This window comes from Salminus brasiliensis, chromosome 14 (assembly GCF_030463535.1).
Source record: "Salminus brasiliensis chromosome 14, fSalBra1.hap2, whole genome shotgun sequence".
NCBI classification, from domain to species: Eukaryota; Metazoa; Chordata; class Actinopteri; order Characiformes; family Bryconidae; genus Salminus; species Salminus brasiliensis.
The window spans coordinates 6,415,809-6,434,248 of record NC_132891.1 but is presented as its reverse complement, the minus strand read 5'-3'; the positions used below and the strand labels follow the sequence as shown (position 1 = coordinate 6,434,248).

Sequence of the window (18,440 nt, the reverse complement as noted above, 5' to 3'; positions counted from 1 at the left end):
TAAGTTATGGTATACTTCATGGTTATATATGCTTGGACATTTACATTTATAGCACTTGGCTGAGGCCAAGTGAATCTTTTCTCCAGATCTGAATCATGTTACACAGGTTGGAGAATGTAGATTTGGAAGTCTTGCCCAGGGACTCTTATTGGCGTAATGTGAAGTGCTTTCTTAGCCAGGTATTCAAACCCTAGTCTACCATGGGGAAGGCAATGGTGTTACCCACATTCCTCATTGTAATACTGGGCAACAAAGCAGGACACTGGTGACTGACCATGATGTTAATACTTCTAGCTCATCCACAGTTCTGCGCAGAAGTGCAGCTCCATCGGCAGCGACGCAGCAAATATGGCTTCCTAAGACATTTCTCCTGTTCGCTCACTGAAAATAACCGCTGCTGAGAAGTTACTTGATTCCACTCAGACTGGGACGGCTGCACATACATGAATCCCTCAACACAATTCCTAATGATCTTTATGTGCTACTTACAGAAACTCAGGCTCAGTTACTCTCGAGCACACACACAAACATACACACACACATACACACTTGTTTTGAGCTCTCGAGTATTACGGTTATCACCACTGTAACTTCATCCTCTTCCTTTCATGCTTTCATGTAAAACACATTGTTACAGCCCCCCATACACCTCCACCCCACCCCCACTGCACACACACACACACATTTCAGAAAGCCCCAGGGAGGTGTAAGACTATATCATGCGTCTCCTCCCAGAAATACTCCTTTCTACAGGTCAGAGAAACGCTAAAAGGAGAAGAAAGAGGAAGAAAAAAGAAAAGACACACCCACACACACTGACACACACACACACACAGACACACATACATTGTCTGGGTCTTCCAGGTGACGAGCCATATTGTCTACAGAGGTGAAACCACCTGAGGCTTTGAGCAAATCAGGCACGAAAACTAAAATTAGATCAAGTCATTCACCTTTAGTATTTCCAACTGACCGAACGAATAAATTACATGACATCACCAGAGTCTGGTGGTCTTACTTTTCGCAGTAATTGTGTTGATATCATATATGTTATTCACGAGGAGAGGATGTGCACATCTGAATCATGTAAACAGTAAACTCAGCACGTCACTTTTTAAGTCCAGTAATCTTAAAGAACCTGAACGAACCTGAAGCAGAATTCTCTCCTCGCTGAACCATTACACTCTTAAAACTAGACTAGCTTCAAAAGGTTCTTTAAGTGAGGTCATTCACTGTTACAAGTAAAAGATTTTACAAGTTCCTCATTTTTAAACTGTGAAGGAACCTCTTAAGATGCTTTGAGGAACTTCAGAGGAACCTTTTTCTTCTAAAAACCTTTTCTTGAAGGGTCCTCACATTAAAGAACCTCCAAAAATGTCCTCAATGATCTTATACAGTGTGGAAGAACCATCTTTGATCCTGTGAAGAATCGTGTTTGTAATAGAGATGTGTGAGTGTGAAGAACCTTTTAAAGGTTTTAAGATTCTTCACTTAATGCAAAGGTTCTTTACAAACCACTTGAGTGTATATCCACTGGCTCAGCTCAAACACAGCTCTCAGCTTCTTTAGAAATTAACTGCAGGCTTATTTACACACCACTATTCAAAAGTTTGGAATCACTGTTAAAATCGGTCTGGCATCTTTTCAATCTATTCAACAATGTTTTCAATAAAAGAACCCCCACCTGGTTGCAGATAAATGTGTAAAGTAATTACATGTTAGTCCTGGATGGTGAGCAGAGCTGAAGCTGAATCATCAGAAATGACTGAGGAAGAATTAGTTTTAATGGAATTAATATTAGGGCTGCACAATATAGGGTTGGACATTTTAAAATGATTTGACATTACAATATATACCTGTTATTGTATTATTTATTTTACTCCTATATTGGATACACAGAGTGCATTACTAATATCATGGCATGTTGAATACACATCTGGTGAAATCCCTGTAATTTTTAAAACTGAAGTATTTATCACAGAAAAAAAATACTGCAATGCTATTTTTTCCAATATTGAGCAGCCCTAAGTAATATCCAGCATTTGTCATATTTCAATAAGCAGATACCTTGATAGAAATGTAGGATGTATTACTTATAATATATGTTTTGAACAGTAGTGTATATTTGTCCTTCATATTTCCAGTACATGTTTAAAGATAAAGGAGTCTGGTAGGATTATTTGTAGGAATGCACTGATATGGGAATTCTGGTCTGGAGCTGGTATCCAATATTTTTCATAATGATAATATACAAAATTAGAATTTGGGACTAGGGTTAGGGTTACAAATGTAGTAATGAATAAAATGCAGATACTGTAGTGCAGTAGCCCAGCGTCACCTAAACATTCTGCTTGTCTGGACTTCAATAACTTTGGTTTATTGGAATTTGGTCATGTAGCCAACGTGAAACTCATTATTGTAGAGAATATGTTCATGAATGCTCTGGTTTAAGGTACAGAATACATTAATCAGATTGATGAGGCTGAAAAATCGCTGTCATATGTAACATTTGAAAGCTGACGAATTTTGGTTACTTAACATCACAACCTGCGTCCCAACCAGATAACAATGTCTATCAACAGTGATGGCTAGCTGGGTTGCAACTCCATTGTTTTTTACCTAGGCTATTTACATTTGCCACCTGCTCTTCACACTGTAAGAATACTGCATGCTGAATGGACCCATAGCAATGCTCCAAAATGACGGCAAAATACCCATTACCATTTCTGTGATACGACGTTGTGCTCCAGCGTCTCTGTTTTCCGAGTCTTCTATAACTTTGACCTCCCTGTGCCCAAGTCTTAGACCGCCCCGTCTCCATAGCAACCTGGTGTGCGTGCTTACAGTGGTATATTCCGCCAGGGGGAAAGAGGACAGAGAGAAACTGGACACCAGAGCAAGCCAGACACACCTACGCAGCACTTGTGAGTGTGTGTATGTGTGTGTGTGTGTTTGTGTCTCTCTGTGGGTGAATGCATACGTATTGTGTGTGTTTGTGTGTGTGTGTGTGTGTGTTTGTATGTCTGTGAGAGGGTATGTGATGTGTGTGTTACAGTATAAACTGAAACTTTATATAAAAAAGCACTCTAGCATTAAAGTGCCCCTTTCCCCTCTGATTGGAAAAGGACAAAAAATGCTGCTTAATTATTCATGAGGCCTTGTGCTTGTGTCAGCTCCTCGTTAATTATTTAAATTAATCTCATTACCGAGGGGCAGGGTTTCAGCAGCATTTAATTAAATGATGAATTGCTTCCCAGATGTCGACGTGCTTGTTAAATAATGTGCTCAGTCTGGACCCAAAGTGTCCTTTCAGGCCTTCACCCAAAACCAGACACACGCACATGTACACACACACACACAGACCCTGGAGTGGCCATTGTCTGAGAGTGAACTGTGCTCTGCATCAGCTCTAAAGGAAATGTGGCCTGTCGCTGTAAAAAGATTAGTGTCCCAAAGAGGACGTCACAATAACTCATCTAAACCCTGATAATTAGGATTTTTGTGTATTGATGAGTGATGAAGTGATTAGTGTATATTTATAAACATACTGCTCCTGCTTATAGTAAGAAATGTGGTCTGGTTATATATCGTCACTGTCACAAAAAATAGATTTTTTGACAGAATGTTAATCTGGCAGTTGTTCTTTATAAAAAAAAATATGTTGGATGGACCAATAGAAATGCTCCACAATGTATTTTGTTACACTGACTTGTTTTTCCCCTCTCCTGTAAAGGTTTTGCGTGAAAAATCAATTTAAGCAGTAGAACACAAGATGGAGTGTGTTACTGCAAATAACAATAATGTTACTTATGATAACACACAACCTGGAATGTTCTATTGCTTTATTCATTTATTTTTTATGTTTTACACTGAATATTGCCGCTGTCCAATGGAAACCATTTATCTCCAAAATGGTGACTTTACAGGAGAAGGCAAAAATGCTCTGAACTTTGAATGGAAGTCAATGCCAATGTAATATAAGAGTTTATTCCAAGTCATTTAGAGCATTTCTATTGGTCTATTCATTCAGTCTAAACACTGACAAGGTGACAATAGAGATACATGTTTTTCATTAGACAGCAGCAATATGCTTGAATATTGTCATTTTCTACCACCAATAAGTAAAAAAACAGAACACCCTAGAGGTTCAGTAAGATGCCTGTTGAGCCCTGTATGCCGTCTAAGATAACTGCAGATTCTACGAGGCTCAGATTTTGTGGCACAGATAGAGCGACGTTATAATTGAGGAGACCCACAGATTGTGAGGTCGAACTAACTGTTGTATAATATACACTAATACACTTATCTACAGCACTCCACTGACACTCTTATTTAGAGTAGAGCACTACAGGTCTTAACCAAGAACTCTTATGGGTGATGCAGGATCTGCTTGCTTGCACTACAGCAGCCCAATACATGAGAGGGAGTGCTCTACCGTATACTGTAATCTGTAATCTCATAGTACAGCATTAACTCAAGTGTATAACTGTGATTATAACACACTTAAATTGCTGATATTTATTATTAGGAGAACCATGTTAACTTACATCCATGAAGAACAATATGTCTAAATGATAAGCTCTGAAGAAGGGCCTGTTTGTTCTTGTTTTCCTGGCTGTATTTGGATGATTACCTGTGTTTTTTTAGATGGTCCATCAGCATTATACTGTAGTTTAATCAAAATATTCTCACCAAACCTTGTCTCAACAAGACAGACAGGAAAACCTAGTGTAAAAGCATGTTTTGGTCCTATATTCATTGTTGGCACCATGTCAGCCTAACTGCAGAAACAGGAAGAGGTCTTCCACACACTTCAGCATTTCTCAATGTATCATTTATTGGCAAGCAGACCTGTCACCGTTTTGGCTTTTATTCCTCAAACTAGAAAAAGAGAAGAAGTTGAAGACCATTGAGGCTTATAATAATAACACTACCCTGCTACGTCAGGCCTAGCTAATGATTTGGTCCATTGTGCAAAGTGGGTTGGATGTGAGGGGATTCACACTGGCTGCCCTAATGCTCCAGGTTGGATGGGAAGATCTTCTACCAGTAAAATTGTTGTGGTGTTTGGTATTAAAGCAGCTCTATTAAAGCCGCTCTATAAAAACATAATCACATCAATTATTAATAGATTATTTTTTCATAGGCAAGTCAAGAACACTCCTGAGGAGGTACGTTTATCATTGTCAGCAGCTTTCCTTCAAATGCAAATGATGCAAAACACTGGTAACACTTAAGAACAGAAAGGCCAGACTAGACTAATAAAAACATCTAAAAACTCAAGTCCAGTTCAGGAGCAAGATTCTTTGGTCAGATTTAACCAAGATTAAGTTGAGTGTGAAGAACAAAATGAGAAATTCATGATCCAAAGCATATGACATATGATCTGTCAAACATGGCGGAGGCACTGTAATGGCATAGGCATGTATGGCTGCCACTGATGATGTGACTGTGACTGGTGATAGCAGTAGCAGGGTGAAGTCTGGAGTATTTACAGCTCAACTTTCTGTTCAGCTTCAGCCAAATGCTGCAAAACTGAACGGATGGAAGGTGCTTTGCCATACAGATGGATAATGACCCAAAAATATGAACAGGTGGGTTAACTGGCAGTACCAAAGGAAGTACCAAAGGAAGAACAAAATATAAAAAAAGAAAAAATATATCCTTGTAATTATGTTTGTTTGTCCAAAACAACTTTTTTTACGGTTTAAAATTTACAGTTTAATTTAAAATCCATTTGGTGTACCAGAATTGTGTAACTGTCCAAATACTTATGGACTTGACTGCGGTTAGTGTTCTCTCTCTCTCTGTTCTCATTTTCTCTCTCTTTCTTCTTCTCTCTCACTCTCTTTCTTTCTCTCTCTCTCTCTCTCTCTCTCTCTCTCTCTCTCTCTCTCTCAGAGACTCAATGACAGTGTCTCTCTCTCTGTTTCTCTCTCAAACTCTTGCCTTTTTTCCTGTCTCTCTCTCACAGACTCAGCGGCAGTGTCTCTCTCTATCTCTAAGTACTTATGTGTGAATGATGTGAGTGTCACAAAGTCACTGAGTTAGTGTGTGTGTGTGCGTAACCTGACTCCTCAGTCTCTCTCTCTCTCTCTCTCTCTCTCTCTCTCTCTCTGTCTCTGTGGTCTCAGCTCTGGGGCTCGGCCTGTGCCAGAGGAAAAGGCTGCAGCTAGGAGTGTTTTTTTTTCTTCTCCATTCTTTTCTCTGTTTCTCCTCAGCTTTCTTTCTCCAAAAGCCTGCACACATCCCCCTGGGTCACACAGCATGCCACTCTCTCACTCTGCTCTCCCCCCTCTGTTACTGAAAAGGAATCAAACAGCACTAGCTAGGGGTGTAGCGATACACCCTTCACAGTACAATGTGTGCGGTACAATACGATACATTTTCAACACACAGGGTCATTTTGGGCTCAAATCAGTTGGGAAAATCAAGGCCGCACTCATAATAATAAAGTAAAGCCAAACAGAAGAGAAATAAATTTTGTGTAAAGTATAAATGATTTGGATTGCAGCTCACTGACTGTTTTCATACCAAGATCAGTGGAAACCACAACAGTTTATGCAACATTGTCACTAATACAGACACATTATACGTCCAAATGTTTGTGGACACCACTTGTAACAAATGCATTCAGCTACTTTAAGCTGCACCCATTGATGATACAGTTACACACAGCTTGTCTAGTCTCTGTACAGAAGTACTGCCAATAGAATAGGACTCTCTGGAGCAGATGAACATGAACCGATTGGCAACATGCTGCCTAATGCCAGGTGGGAACTAGAGAGGTATAAAGCCCCCCAGCATTGAGCTGTGGAGCAGTGTACCCGAGTTCTCTTTAGGGATGGGTTGGGGAGTTGGGGATGAGGTGGGGTGGTGATCATCCAACATCCTGATCTTATCCTGAAATCTAGTGGAAAGGCTTCTTTTCTGGACTGAAGAAACAGTTTCTCAAAAAACTCAAAAACAAAATCAGGATAAACTACATTTTTTGATATCGGAAAAAACAGTGAATGAGCAGGTGTCCCAATATTATTGTCTATAGATGTTGATAGTTATCAGTATCAGGCAATTGTCAGCAGGAAATGCTGGATTGGAGAATGAATCTAATCTAAATACTGTATGGACAAAAGTATCGGGACACCTGCTCATTGTTTCTTCTGAAATCAAGGATATAAAAAAAATACTATCCAAAGTCGGCTTTCTATTATTTAGGAGTGTTAGACATGCGCAAGGGTGTGTGCATTTTCATATCTGTGTCACCAATAGTTGCAACTTAAAGTAGCTGAATGCGTTCATTAGAAGCAGTGCACATAAACATTTGGACATAAAGTGTAATTTACTATTAATATCCACCCCCTAACAATTGATTTTTCAGTAAGTAGCTTGTTCACTCATCTCTATGTCTCTGCATCAATATGTAAAACATGTTAAAATGATTGGATGGACTTTGGATTGGATGGAGAGGTCAAGAGGAAAAACCTTCAAAAAACCTTCAAATCTGCTGCCAAACACAAAGTCCCTCACAGCAGAACTGCAAACTACATCATCTCCATCCGTCCACTTCAGCAAGCTTCACCCATCACTGACCACACATCACTGTACTGGATTTACTGGCCTTAAATTTCCAACTGTTTAACTGTTTTATATGATTCTTGCTTTTTTTTACAGTCTCTTACCAATCTGCTTTGCATGCATTGATTTTTCTCCTCAAAGCAAAATTAAAGCGGTAAAACTGTTTTATTGGATTGTAAAGCACTTTGCTCAACATCTGTTGTTTACAAATGGCTCTATAAATAAACACAACTTGACTTCACTTCAGTTAGATCAACATATTAGATTAAGTCTGCCTTTCAGGTTAGCTCCAATTGGCAATAATTATGATGATGTCATGTATTTGGTTCAGACGCATATGATTATCATTTCATTCAAAGGTTGACTTTTTAAAAGGACCCCACTGAGGACCACAAACAGATTCTCTGTCCACCTTATGATATCGTTGCTGTCACACACAAAAACCTTAAATGTACATTTTTTCCCATTTTTCACTTTTTGACATTTTGACAAATCTGGAAGTTGTTCTTTTTATTGCATTACACTGTCTTGATGAATGGACCAATAGAAATCCTCCAAAAATGGCTTAAAATTAAATATTTTACTTTGACCTCCATTGAAAGTTAAGAAGGTTTTTTTCCTCCTCCTGTAAAGCTGTCGCTGGATCACAGTGTCTTACTTACTCTATATATCTGTTTATCTATATATCTATCTGTCTGTCTATCTATCTATCTGTCTGTCTGTCTGTCTCTCTCTCTCTCTCTCTCTCTATATATATATATATATATATATATATATATATATATAAAAAACATTTCAACATTTGTCTACATCTCTCTTTATGCCCTAGAAATAAACAGTTTTTCAAACTGATTGATGTAAATGAGCCCTGTTCTAGTTGGTCAGCCTCATTCAAAAAGCAGTCCGGACTGAAAGACTCCTTATAATGTTAACGTGAATGGCATGGCAGTAAACCACTGCTGGACAGACAGATAAATGTCTTTTTGACATCAGCACTGGTGACATCACAAAAACAATTCATTTTAAGAGGCTGTTTCTCTGCAGCTTGGGTTTGGGAGACATGGATGAACTGAAGAGTGAACAGGATGTTCTGAAACTACTTTCTACATCAAACTCATTTCCAAACCGTGAGAAAAATGAATTTACCAACATATGAGTCCTTAAAAGAGTTATTTAGCTCATGCCGACTATTTAATTCAGCCTGGTCATGCTCTGATCCTTTCAGTGGTTCATCCTGATCGTTCTCTTCCAGCCTGCTAAGCCAAATCAGCAAAATCCTCACACACTGCACACACTGCACACACTCGCCATACTAATTTTACATTTACGTATGGTGGGATTCGGGATGCACCACCCAAAAAAAAACAGAAAACAAAGCCAAAGGCTGTCAGCACATCACAATCACACTCCATTAATCACTGCCCCTGAAAATCTGAACTATTAATAGCAGAAAATGTAAATAACTCAAAGCACAAGGAAACTTTACACCTGTTACCCTGCCCTGTCTTACAGCTACAGCTTGGCTTCACCAAAACTAAAGCACACACTCTTTCCCTCTCTTACTCACACACACACACACATGCGCACACACACACATTCACACACACACACAAACTGAGGTAAATTACAGTAAGAGTATTTGTATTTTTTGGTTAATTAACTGCTTAAGCTCTATGCAAGTACCTCCACAGTTCATTCCCTTGCTTTTTACATTAGTTTGATAGTAACTCATAAACTAATTATTGTCACTGTCACCCAATAACCTTTTTGGATACAACATAAAGGGCATCTGACAGTGTCAATATAATATAATATAATATAATATAATATAATATAATATAATACAATAGAATAGAAAAGTTGTTATTTATGTGGTTTTGAAGCATAGTAGCATATAACAATAATACCTTTCTCATGGCAGACTAGGATTCTGTTAATAAGAGTCCTCAGGCAAAACTCCTAACACTACATTCTTCTACTTCTTGAGTAATGCCCTGAGGAACTTTTTTTCCCCACAAAGAACCACCTTTTTTTGTGAAAGAGATGTGTGTGAAGAACCTTTACATACACTTCTTTAACCTTTAAAAAGGGTCTTCACATATATATTTAACCAAAAATGGCTCTTCTGTGGCACCATTTAAAGAACCTGTCGTATGCTTTATTTTTAAGAGTGTGTAGTATTACTGTTTTCATTAATACATACTTTTAAATAGATCTTATGCTATAATAGATTTTATATTAGACACAACAGGATTAAATGGAATGGTTTCCACTGTTCGATTGATAACACCCACCTGATATTTCTAAAATAAAACTACAAAACTACAAAAGTAAGAAAAAACTTAATATCCTATAGAATAATCAGCCCAGAGAGTTACCAACAAGCCTATCCAATAGAGTAGAGACAGAGAGAGAGTGAGTGAGTAAGAAAGAGAGAGAGAGAGAGAGAGAGAGAGAGAGAGTATATGGACACCATTCAAATTTGCGGTGGCCATATGGCTACTGTGTATACCCCCCTCAGCCCACTCTTCATCTGCCAAATATTAAAGCCCTAGTGCTTCTCACTACAGGCCTGGGTGGCCCACACACACACACACACACATTCTCTTTCTCTCTCTCTCTCTCTCTCTCTCTACACCTTCACCACCCGGTGACAGACTAACAGTATTTTGCAGATGCACAATAGGACAATTACAACTGCAGAATCCACTCGCAATCGCTGTGTTCCTCAAATTCTACAGCCAGGACGTGAAGCAGGTGGAAGGAATCAGGCTGAAAAGCAGGCTGCGTCACCCACGACCCACTACGACAGTAAAAATCAGCCCTAAACGCCTTGAAGGCTTTTGACAATCAGACCAAAACAGTGGAAAAGCTGCTTTTGTGCTCTACTCTCTGCTCTTCTGCTCTTGGAAAAACAGGTTAAGCAATTACACATAACAGACCACAACACGTGCTTAGAGCCACTCTTACCGCCTGCTCGTTCAGCTCCTGTGTATTCTCCATCAGTTGAACGCTTCCACTTTGGTTACCTTTAATCCAGATACCTGTGGACACACATCACACACACACAGCCTTCAATGCTGAGGCTCAATAACACTGTATCTCAGTGCTGTTGTCACATTTACATTTACTATTTGGACAAAAGTATAGGGACGCCTGCTCTTTGGCCGTTTCTTGCAAAATCAAGCATATTAAAAAGAAGAGTTTATCCTGCTTTTGTTGGAGTAACTGTCTCTACTCTCCAGGAAAGACTTTTTTAATTAGATTTTGGAGTGAGCATTGCTGTGAGAATTTGATTGCATTCAACAACAAGAGTGTTAGTGAGGTCAGGATGTTGGTTGTTCAAAACAAGGTGGTGGCTGGCTTCTTAAATATATCAGAGGAGATTGTGTGTCTTATTCTCTGGGTGCTTAGTAAAGTAGCTGAATTCATTCATTAGAAGGGGCGTCCACAAACATTTAGACACTGGTATTTCACACTTCACTCGCCTTTTAATTGTTACTCTGATTAAACAATAACCAAAGTTCCATTCGTTCTATAGCACAGTGCATCCAACAGTAAAGGCAGCATAGAGCTTCTTTTGTACAGTAGTTAGGACGATAAATTGTCTCAGAAATAATTGTGATATGGTGGTATAATAATGAAATTACACCCTTTCAAAGAACAACAAACCTTTACTTAATAAGAATATTCAGACACTGGACTTGAAATATTAAAAATCCTAAATGAATATCTTAAATAAACACAATCATTCACATGAAGGGTCTCTCTTCATTTAGTAAACGCAACAGACAATTTTGATGTCAGTGATTGAGGTTGTGTCCATATATTGTACGATAAGTCGATAACGTAATTAGCGTTACAGGACTAACAGTAATGAATTAATTACTAGAAAGACTTTAGGTAAAAACAAGTTCATTCATGATAATTAATAACACTAGTATGCTTTCATTCACAGTGCGTCCAGCTGGAGTTATGCACCACTCCCAGAGCCGAGTATATGAATCAGTATGATAAATGGCAGCATTGCAGAAAGAGCAACAAGGTAAACGTGCCATTACTGTTTACTCGCTACAGGAAACTGTATACAGACACCCATAAAGAAGCACAATAGCCACTGTTACTGCATCATTGTTTCTGTCTGAGCAGACATGTGTGCATGTGTGTGTGTGTGTGTGGGCAGATATGGGGAAGAAGAATGTCTGGAGACTCACTATCACAGAAAGGCTGAAATATCTTTTACAGAAGTAATAAACAATAAAATAAGAATACCCCCCCCCCACACACACACACACGTGTACACATGCACACGCAAATTATATTATATGATTATATAATAAAATGTACAAAAGCACACCCGTGCACACACACACACACACACAAACATGCACTTATGCACAAGTTGACCTGGTGACAGTGGTGTTAATATAGCAGCAGCCATAAAGCACACTGCAGAGCGTCTCTCAGTCGTGACTGAGACCACTGAGACCACGCTGGAGCTTCTCCATCTGCACAGCTTATCAAAGGTTTGGGGGGCAGCTTGTCTCGCCTCTTTTGACACCTCAGTTTTCTCTCTGGTACTTTTTAAATAAGTACAAATGTGCATATTTTCGCAGTCACGCAAAAACCTGGTATGTCAAAAATGGCAACTTTACAGGAGAAGAATTTTTTTTTAAATAAAAGTCAATGTAGTTTTTTTTTACTTTGGTCTGTTCATCATGAAATTCTGACACAACATAAAGAACAACTGCCAGATTCAAAAAGCCAAGTCAATAAGTGAAAAAGGCAAAAATGTAAATGTAGAAAAAAAGTCAGAAATCAAATGTCGTCTAGTCATCACAATTTGACCCAAACTATAGCCGTTGTTAACACATTACCTTCAAGAACAGACTGTTCACTTGCTGCCTAATATATCCACCTCTTGACTTGACCCTCAATTGTTGAAGATAATCAATGTGTTTTACTATTATACTTTTTCACAGTTCTAATGTAATGGCTAATCGGTTTATAGATCTATAGACAGATAGGCAGCATTTTGGACAGCTCTTCATGGTTTGTTGCTCCTCAGTTAAAGCAGCAATATACAAGCTCCTCATATGCTCCTGGGCTCCCTCTACAGTTGGGCAGTGTAATCACTGAAGTGGTAGTGTAATATTACTGGATCTTACACAAATAAGACTTGGGTTATGCAGCGTTATGCAATTCTAGCGAGAGGTCTCGTGCAGCTCCAGCGTTAAGCCCCAGAGTGGGAACGACAGAGACAGATCAGTGGCGCATCAGCATGATTCTGCAGCTGCTGCTTTAAGGTAACTAATCTATGAGACTGTTCAATCACATGCATAACCAACAGTGACTTGGCCTTTGTGATAAGTGCGCACAGAGGAGTGTACGTGTGTGCTGAGGAAGTGTGTTTCAGGAGTGGGTGTGTGCCGCAGGCTGAAGGGCACATCATTTTAATTTTTCATTCGCACAGTGTCACTGTGTGCTGAAACTCTAGCCTTTAATGCTCAGTGGGGAAGGAGCTGAGCAGCATTGATTTTTACTGTTATCTGTGCCCTCTGAGCCCACTGTCCTACTACACACACGCACACACACACACTTAACAGTCTCATAACCCGAGGTGAGTAATAGCTGGCTCCATTTACTCAGTTCCATGTACTTAAGCAGCATTCTGATGGATTTATATTTCTCGCAGTATTTTCAAACCACACTTTTGCTTCTATTTAAGCACACTGAAGAAGTCATGCATAGAATTAAGTGATTCAAATCATTTCCAGATGAATAAAACATTTAACAGTCATCTTAACTTTTTTCAAAAGTCCTTTTGCACTTGATCAACACAAGCTATTTTAATCTTTAGTGCTTGAATCAGTTTTATTTTAGTCCTAATTGTAGTTCTATTTTTCTGGATCTATAAAGTGAAGAACATAATCTAACAAACTTCAATTCCTCTGCTGATCGATGCTAAATGTGCTGGGAAATATTTATAGAGAGTGTATGTCATTAACCCCATACACCCTATGCTAATTATTCAGTTTTTAATCTTTATGTATAAACTTTTATCAATTATTTGGTAACTGTTTAGTGAAGCATATTTTGTGGCGTCCCACATGGCTCTGTTTTAGGGCCTACAAAACCGGTGTAAATTGTGACAGTAATGTAGTTATGAGAGTGAACAACTGAGTGAAGTGTGGCCCCACTATACTCACAGGGGTTAAAGGGTTTAACCCCTTAACACAAGGTTTATTACACACTAAGGCGTATTATTCAGTATCTACCGGGACTTCTGTACAAACTGGTGGGGCTGTTCTTTAGTAATAGAGGTTTGTAATAACACTTTCAGCCTGCCGGCAGACCCTAGGCTGTTTCAGGGGTTAAAGCAGCAACACTTTAGCTTCTATTTAGATTTCACTTCTAATTATTTATAGAAATAGAAATAATTGCACAGTTGTACAATGAATTACCCTCTTAATAGAAAAATTAATGAAGGCCTCATCCCAGCCGTTTCCTTCAATTTATCAGCTTTGAAATGAATAAAATGGCAAAGAATGATTGATGGAATGAAGCAGTCACGTGGACGCATACGTCACTGCAGCTCAGCGTATAAATACAATTTATTTCACAGTTTATTTGGAGAAAGAGGAGATATTTATATAAAACCAAGTACAAATGTACTACCTTATTATTTCAGCTGCCTGTAATTAAGGCCGTTTAGCCACGAGCCTTAGATCACAGGCTATAATTAGTAATGTTGTAGTTATTTTATGTAGATTGCTATGTTAGCTTTTGAAGGATTTATATGTTTGGAGTGTGCAGCAGCTCTAACAGAGCTAAAAATGAATAAAACAAAAGAAATAAACAAAGGAAATGAACGTAGGAAAAGGCTCACTGAAATAGGTTAAGCTCTGAATTTACACAACCGAAAATATCTACATCGTTCTCACCTGAATAAAACTTTTACATTTCAGTTTTCTAACGTCTGGCATTAAATGTGTGCATGTAAAATATTGTACTTATGTAAATGTAATGTTTGTGCCATATCTGTGCATCTTTTAGCATATGCTCAAATTCATCTGATTCAAGATTTGTACCGTGATGTGACCCTGCGGTCCTCTGTGATTTTATTAGCCCTTTAAAAACGACCATGGAGTACATTGTTTATGCAAATTCACTACTCAGCTGACGCGCAGTCCCACAATGCACCTCGTTCTGATTAACACAGTGCATTTAAAAGTCTTACGCTGCTGATGCATGACATTCTCAGCACCGCAGGACTGTGTAAGGACCCAAACTCATCCTCTGTGTGTGTGTGTGTGTGTGTGTGTGTAATCTAATACGCGTTCGAGCTCAGGATGGAGTTGCGAGACAGCGGCTGGTGGCCAACAGGCAACTCACAGCACCATACACCATATTACTGCTTCTCCACACACACACACACATAGTGGGGCGTGGGGTGAAACAGACCATGGCAAGTGCAGCCCACGTACACTCATGGGGGCAATTATTCTTATTACTATTATTATTATCATTATTGCTATTAACTACAGACTGCTGGTATTAAGTGTACTGACTGTGTAGCATTACATTTACTGAATGTTCAACTATTAACAGTTATTATCAAGCAGAGACCTTAACAGCTTCCTCCCCATATAGGATATTAAATGTGTCTGTGTGGGTTTGTTTGCTGCTTATTATTATTATTACTGTTATTATGATTATTATGATTATTATTATAGTTAATAGCCAAATTATTGCTGTTAATATCACTATAATTAATCTGATTTTTAATAACAGTTATAACAGTTACTAAGCTTTGGCAATAGTGTACTGAATGCACTCAGGAGAGGAGAGAGACAGAGAGAGAGAGAGAGAGAGAGAGCATGAGAGAGAGCATGAGAGAGAGACCTAACAGCCCCCTCCTAACAGATCTTATCTTGCTTGTTTTCTTCTTCTTCTTAATATTATTATTATTAATATTATTTACATTATTTTTTACAAATTAGCAAACAATTAAGCATCTAAATTATTAAATCTATAATTGATTGAAATGCTGTTTAATTGCAAAAAGTATGATACGGTGAAAAATACACACACACACACACACACACACCTAGTTACCTCTTTTTTGTTTTGGAGCTGTGTGGGACAGAGGCCTAACCGTTAGAGAGCACCATAAAGAGTGAACTGTGGCAAACGGCAAAATGTGAGCGAGTGACATTTGGATGAAAAGGATCTACGGCCTCTCTCTCTCTTAATCTGGCAATGACTCGTTAAGAGCAGAAGGTGACACCTTTTAAGCAGAAGCTAACATGTTGTTTGAACTTCCATTAGCCGGGGTGTTCAAGCCTGTCTGCTTCATGCGTGGTACGTTTCCACACTGGAGGACCTGAATCAGCAGCGTGTGAAAGAGCAGGAGCTATGAAGCCGTAATGCACTTTCTAGTTGACGGTGAAACAAATAGGAGTTTGTAGTTTGATCAGGTGGAGAAGACAGAACAGCAAACCAACACGCTTAACACGTTAAAATATGTGATCAAATACTGAGAACTATGATTTTTATTTAGCTCTTTAAACACTGCGCTAAATCCAGGTAAGCAGGACTAATTATCCTGGATGCTCTCATCATTTCTTTCATGTCTAATTCCTTTTTTATTATTATTCTGATTATTATTAGCATTTTTAAAGCACAACCTTAAACTGCAGTGTGGGCACTGGCACATTTCTACCAAGTCAAGTCAAGTCAGTTATTACTATTATCATATTGGGCCTATTATTGCTTCTAATATCTCTATAACTACTAAAATATCTGCTGCTCAACTCCTATCAGTCAGTTATCAGCCAAAGCTGCAACATAAACCACGGTGCTTCCCTTCACTGCACTCACAAGCAAACACATACAGTGTGAGGGCACTTCTTGCATTCCTACTGACTATGGCCTGCTGTCACTGCAGTGAATCATTCAGGTGGGCCGTGCTGTTTAAGTACTGAGTACTGAATACAGCCACAATATTGTCATGCTGCCCACCGTGATCCTCTCTAATAGATCTGATTCTGATGGCAAGATCTCATCTTATTTCATGCAAGATGTGTTTAGACCCTATCATTGGGTATTACTGACAGGGTGGGCTCATGGAGCTCACACTGGACAGTGTATTATTCAGGTCCTCCAATAATGAGCTATAAAGCTATTTCAAGTACTTTTGACCCTTTGGATTAGCCACAATACAGATGTTTCATTATATATTATATATTATATATGTTATATACGTTTCACCATCAAAAATGTCTACACAAATAATATATAAATGAAAATAATAAAAAAAATTATTAAGCAATTGCTCTCGTGCCTTGATAGCACTGAAATACTGCTTAAACAGTCATCTGTTTTTACAGTCTACATGAACACACACCTTAACATTAATCACCTGGAGGAGATCAAACTTTCTTAACACACGTATTCAGACGGAAACCTGCACGCGCAGCAGTGTGTGAACGTGCGTGTCCAGCGCTACTTACTCTGCTTGGGTCGGTGCGAGCTCACAGATCCACGCGCCGTCCGCGGGGCCTCATCCAAACACACTAAAAACACGGTTCACGTGCAGGAGCGAGAAAACGAGCACGACGCGCGTGGAGGAGTGCGCGGCGCTGCTGTCAGAAGAAGCTCGCGCGAGAGAAAGAGAGGCACAGAAAGACAGAGAGAGAGAGAGAGAGAGAGAGAGAGAGCGAGAGCGAGAGAGAGAGAGAGAGCGCGAGCTTCCGTGGACGCGCGGCGCGGGGCAGCACTTACGGTGACCAGATTGCTCCAACCTTCCTCCCTTCTCCAACCTTCTCCTCCACCTCTTCTTCTTCTTCTTCTTCTTCTTCTTGTTCTTCTTTCTGTTCTTTTCTTCTTCCGCGCGCCAAAAACAAAAACACGCACACACACTCACACACACACTGAACTCCTCGCAGTTCGCAGTTACGGTTTAGCCGTTTGTTTGTTTGTTTGTTTGTTTACTTGCTTTTGTTTATTTTCTCCTATTATTAAAGTCCCTCAAAGTTGGCTCGCGCGCTCGCGCACTCCGCCGTCTGCCTCATCATTAAAACTCCACTCGAGTAGCGACCTGGCCGCGCATGCGCAGTGAGCTCGCTGCTGGCTGGAGTCCAAACCGGGATGAGACCCGTATTAATAGTAGTGAGTGGACCGAGCAGCGTTTGACGCACCTCAGGGCTCGACTCGTTAGAGAAGCAGAGCAGATTCTCAAAGTAAACCAGTAATCACAACAACCCCCCCCCCCCCCCCCCCTCTCTTTACCGTGTTAGGTCAAGGCCTTGTGCTTGTTAAGGTCGATCAGTCCTATTCCATCTTTAAAAAGATAAAAGGGCTGTTTTTTATCCTTATCTTCCCTCTAAATATACTGACTCTTACCCACCTCTAAAAACATCCTGAGGTTTGATGACATCACCCTGCACCAGCAGGCAGAGACAAATAATACTAACCAAAAATATCACGTTTCACCACAAAGTATCATCAAGAGAACGCGTCCCTCCCTGATACTGCCCGGAAACACATCATGGCAGGGGCTGACTGGCCTTTGGGAAATTCAGGAATAGGAATTTTCCAATGTCCAAATGTTTGTGGACACCTCTTCTAATGAATGCATTCAGCTACTTTAGGTTGCAGCCATTGGTAAAACAGATGCGCAAATGCATGCACACACAATTGATCAAGTCCCTGTAGAGAGCATTGAGCTGTGGAGCAGTGGAACTGTGTTCTCTGGAATGATGGTGGTGCTCCATCCAGTACTTTTAGGAGTTGGGGATGAGGTGGGGTGGTGATCATCCAACATCATGACTTCACTAATGCTAACTCACCTCACTAACCTC

General features: G+C 39.6%; 1 protein-coding gene across 8 annotated transcripts in view; it reads right to left on the bottom strand.

Moving 5' to 3' along the window:
- eya4 (EYA transcriptional coactivator and phosphatase 4) overlaps positions 1-17,601 on the bottom strand; it is a 49,800-nt gene extending 32,199 nt beyond the window's left edge. For all 8 annotated transcript variants that reach the window (XM_072696275.1, XM_072696274.1, XM_072696277.1 and 5 more), the window contains exons 1-2: positions 17,091-17,601; positions 10,546-10,619 (exon numbers count right to left, since the gene is read on the bottom strand). In XM_072696275.1, coding sequence (XP_072552376.1) covers positions 10,546-10,578 — 33 coding nt within the window. In that variant the 5' untranslated portion in view covers positions 10,579-10,619; positions 17,091-17,601. The remainder of the gene's footprint in view (positions 1-10,545; positions 10,620-17,090) is intronic.
- Positions 17,602-18,440: the final 839 nt, after the last annotated feature.